This window comes from Anolis carolinensis, chromosome 6, assembly GCF_035594765.1.
Source record: "Anolis carolinensis isolate JA03-04 chromosome 6, rAnoCar3.1.pri, whole genome shotgun sequence".
In the NCBI taxonomy this organism is placed as follows: domain Eukaryota; kingdom Metazoa; phylum Chordata; class Lepidosauria; order Squamata; family Dactyloidae; genus Anolis; species Anolis carolinensis.
In genome coordinates, this window is record NC_085846.1 from 41,620,093 (window position 1) to 41,627,547 (window position 7,455).

Here is a 7,455-nt window from a genome sequence, read left to right on the forward strand (position 1 = left end):
CTGGCTTGACTAGCATCAGCGTTGGATTGCTTGATTTGCTGTGTTGTTGAGCCCTGCTGACCTATCTCAGTAATCTTAAAAAGCCTGACACATGTGTATCTTCTCAGATGTTAGATATCCAAAATTAACAGGGCTTTTCTTTCCTCCCTTTCAGTTTACTTCTTCTCAGATGCTATGAGAATAGTAAGTGATTTTGATGTCTATTATTCATTCTTTAAATGTGAATGTTTGTTTCCATAACTTTCTGGTTACCTATAATTTCTACAAACTTGTAGATCTGTTCTGCTCTTTGGAGCCGTAGCAGCCCACTTCCATGCATAACTTCTTTTTCCCATCTGCTCACAAACGATTACTGTATCCTTCCCCAACTTGGTGGCCTCTAGATATTTTAGATTTTAATTCACATAAGTCTCTGCTAAAAACACCTGGAGTTTGGGAATAGAAAACATACATGTTTGTATGTCTAAAGAAGGCACTAAGCTGCAGTCCTGAAACTAGTGTCGTAAATGAATTACAGTCTTGCACATCTTTCACTTTGGGGTTAAGTAAATGTTGTCATACTATTTACTGAAATGGCATAAAATAAAGCTGTAGTCAAATTTGGGCCATGTTTCATATTATGGAAATGCACAGGCATTTCTCCCAATTTAATGGAGTCTTACATTTCCATAACATGGGCTTAATGCAGAATTCCTGCTGAAGTCTATTACTGTCCTCCTGATATAAAGAATAAGAATCAGAAAAGGCACCACTTTGTTTTTAAAAAAATCTTACCTGAATAATCTTTATTTAAAATGAAAGATAAGGGGATTTCTTGGTAATTTATAATCTGCATTAGAAATTACCTTGTTTTTATTGAAAATAAGGGTTGATTTATAAACAAACCCATCTATTTATCCATAGAAGATGTGCTAAGCTGCCAACAATAAAATACAAGCTTTTTAAAAAGCCCTCTTGAAAAAAGAAAAAAAAGTTTTGTAAAGCCTTATACAGCATGGTGCTTTCATCATCTTGGATTCGGTGGTCATGTTCTGTGCCTTTATTGCAGTGCCTGGACCTGAAGGATATTCATCTTGCCTATCAGCTACATAGCGTTTTGGAGATACCAGGGAACAATAAAATGATAGGAGACATGATGCAGAAAACATCTTACTAGTAATTATTGCTTTTTCCTCTTATTTTCTTCATTCTGTTGTCAGCACTTTCATTTGAGGTATAATGTTATTGCCTTCGCTGTTACTAGAATAGCAAGATGACTGTGGTACTTGATTTTGTAGTAGAAGTCTCTTGAGAAGCCAGAATATTTGGGGGAGTATTTCTCAATATAGAAACACGCCCAATTGGTAACAAATAACAACTGTGGAAAAGTCCCTGATTTGCTTCATGTCTGTGTGTGATGGGTTAGAGAGAGAGATGAACTATACTGGGAAGATACAGATTGTCAGAGTTTATTTTGAACCTCCCTTTAGTGTTTATGTATATTTATGGTTTATTTTATGTTCTGGCATTGAATGTTTGCCGTATATATGTTGTGCTCCGCCCTGAGTCCCCTTTGGGGTGAGAAGGGCGGAATATAAATTTTTAAATAAATAAATGAGACTGATTTAAACTTGCATCTTCAGGTTTAAAAAACAACAACAAAGCATCCTAGTTATATCAAGGTAGCATGTAGTCAGTTTTGAATTTGTTTCAGTTCTGATAAGCAAACAAATTGTGGTTGTTGTATGCCCTTTACTGACTTTTTTTTAATTATGATGAATTCTATTATCAGCTACTTAGACCTTGTTTGGCATATAGTTCATAAAACAACAGATTAAATGTTTTTATTTGCTGGGGGTTTTAATAATTTGCCATTTCTTCATTTGCTGCAGTGGAAGATTTTTTGCCTTGTTGTGCATGATGGAACAGCTTGATGTAGTACTGAAGTGGTATAAAGTACTGGTTCCTTCAGTAAGTATATGTTAATATTTGCACAAGAATGTGTTTAGAGGCTGCTGAATTGAAACTGTTGTGATCTAACTCCCATCACCACCTTTATGTGTTCCATCAGATGTTTTACCCTAATTCTAAAGGGATGCTGGATCTTCTTCGAGCATTGGACACAGCCAGTCGTTTGGAAATGATTCCCCAGATCTGGAAAGGTTTGTAGTACTTTTGTCTCCTTGTTATCGGAAGAGTTTATTATTTATTTGATTATATTTATTATTATTTTATTATTACAGCCTCACAAAACAAAAATCTTGGTGTCTTGGTTTTTAGGCCTGTTCCTAGGGTTATTTGAGGCGCTGATTCAGAAGATTGCATTGGATAGACCCATCAGCTCTTACTTTCTTAGATATGGTTATTATGGTTTTTTATGAGCGAGCAGATGGCATATGTTCTGTATCTCAAAAGCTAGAGCTGATAGGGGAAAATGGTGCCATTTTTGGAACCAACAGGTCAAATACACCCAGAAACTGGGCTAACATTTGAGGCACCAAAAGGTGTGTTGGCCAGTGGTGTTTATACCCTGCTTTTTGTCTCTTAAAAGAGACTCAAAGCGGTTAACAATGTTAAAAACAACAACAGTGAAGCAAGAGATTTTTCAGATTTAGTGAGAAAATGTTACATTGGGTAAATTAGCCTCTTTTGGGCTCATCAGATTTTGAATATGCATTAAGATCATATTCACATTAATGCCACTAGGCTGAATCATGTATCATGAATGTTTGTTGTCCTGATGTACATCTGTGCTGTCGTTGTACACAGTGCTATACAAATATCAATGAAAAAAATGCTGCCGCACTTACTAGTACAGTAATAAGAAAATATGAAACTCTCTCTAACATTGGCACAAGTTACAGTTTTTCATTACCATCACGCAACAGTGTTGTTCGTCTCAGGTTTCTTTGGGAAATTGTATGCCTGGAATAAAATTTGTTGGGTTTAACATGTCATTGTTTATTTCTATTTGCCTTTTCCCTGTCTATAGATATCAAACAGTTTGGACACAGCCGTAGATCTGGCGTCGTGGAGGAAGTTCTGGCTCTCATGGCCAGAGACAAACAGTCTCCAGAGGTGAGTCTGGAGGGGCTTTGTTGCACACAAAGCTGGTTCAGCTGGGCCATTAACATTCTTTTTTTAAAAAACCCTTCTCCAGTGGTCAATATGGCCCTGGGAGAGTAGAATTAATTGCACATTCCATTATGAAGCCCACCTTCTATCAAGAGTGCTTTGATTGTATTTTCTCATATGTCAGGGGATTGGACTGGATGGTCCTTGTGGTCTCTTTTAACTCTGTGATTGTGGGCTACACATTCTTTTCTTGTGCTGATTCTTTTTCAGACTCAATTGGCATTTGCTGATTGTGCTGCAGAAATAAAATCTCTTTATGAGATACAAGAAAGAAAGCAAACTGTCTTAGAGTGGACGACGTCTTCTCTGGGTGACTGCACTGTGTTATTTGCCAGGGTTGGGAGAACACAAGAAACCTGGTAAGTAAAGCCAGGCTCCTTCCACTAACCTTTTCCATGTTGAAAGTAAATTCCAAAACAAATAAATAACCCAGAACACATATATGAAGTGACTGTCATGACTGTGTGACACATTTGAGCTCCTGTTTCGACTTCAATGTCTTTGACTTCAGTGGGCAAGTACAGAGGTTTGGGACCAATTTTTCCTCCTCCGTCCTTTTTGCTGAACCAGAAGTGATTCTGCATCACTTTTAGCTATCATTTTGGCCATTCTGGGGTATTGCTTTTGGGGAAGAAGTTAAACTGCACCTTTTGAATCTAAGATCTAAAACTATTCATGCTTTCTTATTTATAAGAACCAGCAATCCATTTTAATCTCTCCCAATAGGAACATCCTGGAGCTTTTCAAAAAGTACAACCGAATTCCCAGGTAAATTCCTCTTTTGGTGCTGCTTTAGTTTTTATAGGGAACAGATTTTATAAATGGTTAAGTCTTCTATGGTTTTGTTTTGTTTTCTTAGTTCTTCAGGCTGATCCAGATGAAGTGCTATTTAACCTTTCCTTACCTCTCAAAGTGACTTTGCTGTCAAACTAGTTCTTGTTGCTTTGCTAGTAACGGGCATTTGTATATAGAAATGCACAAAGCAGAAAACTAAATGCATTGGGTGAAAACATAAAATCCTTTATTCTTCATCGTGGTGTCTGCGAAATCTCACATATGGGTTATTCGCATATGTGCAAAGCAGTTCGGAACCTTCTAGACCTCATATATTGACACATTTTGACGGAGGCCCCGCTCACTCTCCCCATACTGTATAAGTGCCCGTAGGCATGGCCTTTTTTCTGCTGCTGTGAGCAGCAAATTGAAACCTTTCTTGTATCACTTTGCACTCTTTCTATTTTTTTCTTAATGGCTTGACTCAGACTGTTTTCTCGACTACTCTTACTTTCTGCCTTCCCCGACCTCCTCAATTAAGGCTTCAGGCTAGTCCTTACTTTAAAATGTCCACCACATCTTTTTTAAAGAAATGCAGGTTCTGTGGAAGCAAGCTCCCAGATTCAGGTGGCCATAGCACGTGCCTGCTGTACCTAGGTGAAGGCCATATTCCCCAGTTGTGCTAATTCTGCCAGGCCTTCACTCCTCAGGCTCACCAGTACAGGGAGTCCCACCTCAAGGCTTTGCCGTACAAGCACGCTTTGGTTCCCCTGGACTCCACCCATCAAAACGCCCAGCTTTTGAGGTGCTGACCTCCCTGCCGGACACGCAAGATCTTACCTCCCCCCATGATCAGGGAACAAGGAACGCCTCAGAGAACCTGCAGGTTTCCTCCATGTGTTACGGGCGAAAAAGGCAAAGACATCTTGTCCCTCCATTGCAATGGTGAAAGCCAAGGAGGCTCTTAAAAAGACAAAAAAGGGAAGGCAACCTGTTGGCAAGAAGCCCTCTGCAGCTTTCTGCAGTAGTGGAAGACCCAGTCCCATCTTCCCAACAATAAGAAACCCTGGCTACCGCTGCATTGCCTTCACTTCCATATTTATTGCAATTGATTTGAAACAAATGGCATGTCCGCCTTCATGGTCCCCCAACTTCAAAAAGGGCAGCAAATCAGTACCATGTTGATATGTTCAACACAGCTTGGCTTGCTAAATAACCAAAGCACAACTCCATTGCAGTCGATGTCCGCCAACCTTGCCCCCTCAGAAACCAAAATCAGCGCCGGCAGATAGAGGGAAACAGTCCCGACCTCCTATTGATCCAGGGAGGCTTGATTCGACATCCGGACCTGCAGTTCCTCCGCTTAACAGCTTGGAGGATCTATCCATGATACGCCCCTCTAGCGCAGCGCAACTAATAATTGATGCGGCACAGAAAGTGTTCACCAGGCGTGCATATGTGTACAAGTGGTCTGGCTTCCAGAAGTTCCGCCATCCATCTGCATTTGACCCTCTTACTGCCCCAGCTTCAGTCATCTAGGACTTCTTAGTTCACTTATCAAGGATGGGCCTCTCTTTATTGTCCCTGTTATCTGGCCATGATATCTTGGCATAGACAAAAGATGGGAAGTTCTTTCTGCTTTTCAGACCCACTAGTCCACCTCTTTCTAAAAGGCTTTAAGAACATATATCCTCCACCACCTCCAGCTTGGAGCCACAAATGTGTTCTTTCCCAACTTTCAAAGCCCTTATTTGAGCCCATGGCTTTCAACGAATTCACCCACCTGTCTTGGAAGACTGTTTTTAGTGGTGATTACATCAACAAGATGGGTCAGCGAACTCTGCGCCCTGTGAGAGGGCGCCTCCTACCTACGCTTTCACAGCAATAACACGGTACTCTTACCAATATGACACTCCCGAAGGTAGTGTCATGTTTCCATACATGCCAAGACATCATTCTTCCAGCTTTCTTCCAACACCCAAAGTCTCCATGGGAAGTGGCTCTCCACTCATTGGATGTCAGGAGAGTGCTTTCTTTCTACGTTGACAGGACGGCCACCCACCGGAAATATCTGAGGCTGTTTCTAAAGTACTGGGCTGATGCTTTGGGTCCCTTGGTATCCTCACAGGCCTTGGTGTCATGGATAGTGTCAACCATTTGCATACCAGCTAGTGGGCAAGAGCCCACCTTCGCAAGTGAAAGCCTACTTGGCTAGGGCCATACCTGTCTTGCAAGCCTTCTTGGACAGCATTCCTATTGATGGCTGTTGCCAAGTGATGATGTGGCCCATGCCCCTGACCTTCGCCTTCCATTACAAGCTAGACACTATGGGGAACAAGGATGCCTCCTTTGGCAGAGCTGTCCTATTTTCCTGTGTGGCATGACACATCTCCAAAGGTTAGTAGCTTGCTAGTCACTCATATGTGCGATTTCACAGATGCCACGATAAAGAATAATGAGTTGCTTACTTGTAACTGTGTCTCTTTGAGTGGTGATCTTTGAAATTTGCACAACTCTGTCTATCCTCCCCGCTTGATCATGCCTTATTACCTGCTGCTGTCTAGTGGTTAGGATACTGAGACTCAGCCTCGCCCACGGGCACTTATACAGAATGGGGAGAGTGGGCAGTGCCTCCACTAAAACATTTCAATATAAGATCTAGAAGGTTCCGAACTGCTCCGTGCATGCACAGATAGCCCATATGTGCGAGTTTCACAGATCACCACTCAAAGAAACAGTTACAGTTAAGCAACTCGTTATTCTCAAGGTTGTTGGAATCAGAATTGTGCAGATGCAGTTATATGTTAAAGTACAGTGTGGAGTCCAATGGAGCTTTCATACTACTTCCACATTGTTTTTTCATTTGCAGTGATTCGGTGATGAATGAAGTCTTGGACTGCATTAAACAAAGCAGCCAACCAGGTCAAGCACTTGACCTGATAAAGCTGGCATCAGACTTTAGTTTACAATCAACTTCTACACTTGCCAAGAGAGTTCAGGAAGAATTTCAACTTTCTGAAGAGCAAATGTGAGTTTAAGCGGATTCATGAATTGTGATGATCATTTTTGTCCATAGCAGCCATATAAATTGTCAAATATGCTGTTCAGTGTGCGCAGTTTTTGCTCCTTGTTCTCTCTTCCATTTCTCCTTTTTTAATCAGATAATTTCTGCCACACTCACACTACATAGTGGCCTCCATGTGTCTTGTATTTTTTCTTCCCTTATAGGAGGGATCTTGCTGATATGACAGCAGAAAGCAGCGATGATAGTGGCAGTGACAGCGACTAAGCAACCTCTTCCTTTCCTAAAGAAAAGCTCCTCTCAAAATGGAGATTTACATGTACCTGCTACAGTTACAATTTTGTGGACATCTAAGCTCATATTCGATGATCAATAACATGAATTGGTAGGAAACTGGCATGAAATTATTTGGGACATTTGCCCTCTTTCCCCCAATATCTCAGTTTGGGAAAATTAGAACCAATCATATGGACCATAAAATTGTTATAATTACATTATGTCTGAAACAAAATGTATTTAAAATACATTAAACCATATGACCATTA

At 40.7% G+C, this 7,455-nt stretch overlaps 1 protein-coding gene across 1 annotated transcript in view; it reads left to right on the plus strand.

The window, feature by feature from the left end:
• ptcd3 (pentatricopeptide repeat domain 3) overlaps positions 1 to 7,455 on the plus strand; it is a 31,365-nt gene extending 23,910 nt beyond the window's left edge. Inside the window, exons 16-24 of the mRNA XM_008113120.3 lie at positions 155 to 183; positions 1,049 to 1,155; positions 1,872 to 1,950; positions 2,051 to 2,141; positions 2,972 to 3,057; positions 3,325 to 3,473; positions 3,841 to 3,882; positions 6,758 to 6,916; positions 7,117 to 7,455. Coding sequence (XP_008111327.2) covers positions 155 to 183; positions 1,049 to 1,155; positions 1,872 to 1,950; positions 2,051 to 2,141; positions 2,972 to 3,057; positions 3,325 to 3,473; positions 3,841 to 3,882; positions 6,758 to 6,916; positions 7,117 to 7,177 — 803 coding nt within the window. The 3' untranslated portion in view covers positions 7,178 to 7,455. The remainder of the gene's footprint in view (positions 1 to 154; positions 184 to 1,048; positions 1,156 to 1,871; positions 1,951 to 2,050; positions 2,142 to 2,971; positions 3,058 to 3,324; positions 3,474 to 3,840; positions 3,883 to 6,757; positions 6,917 to 7,116) is intronic.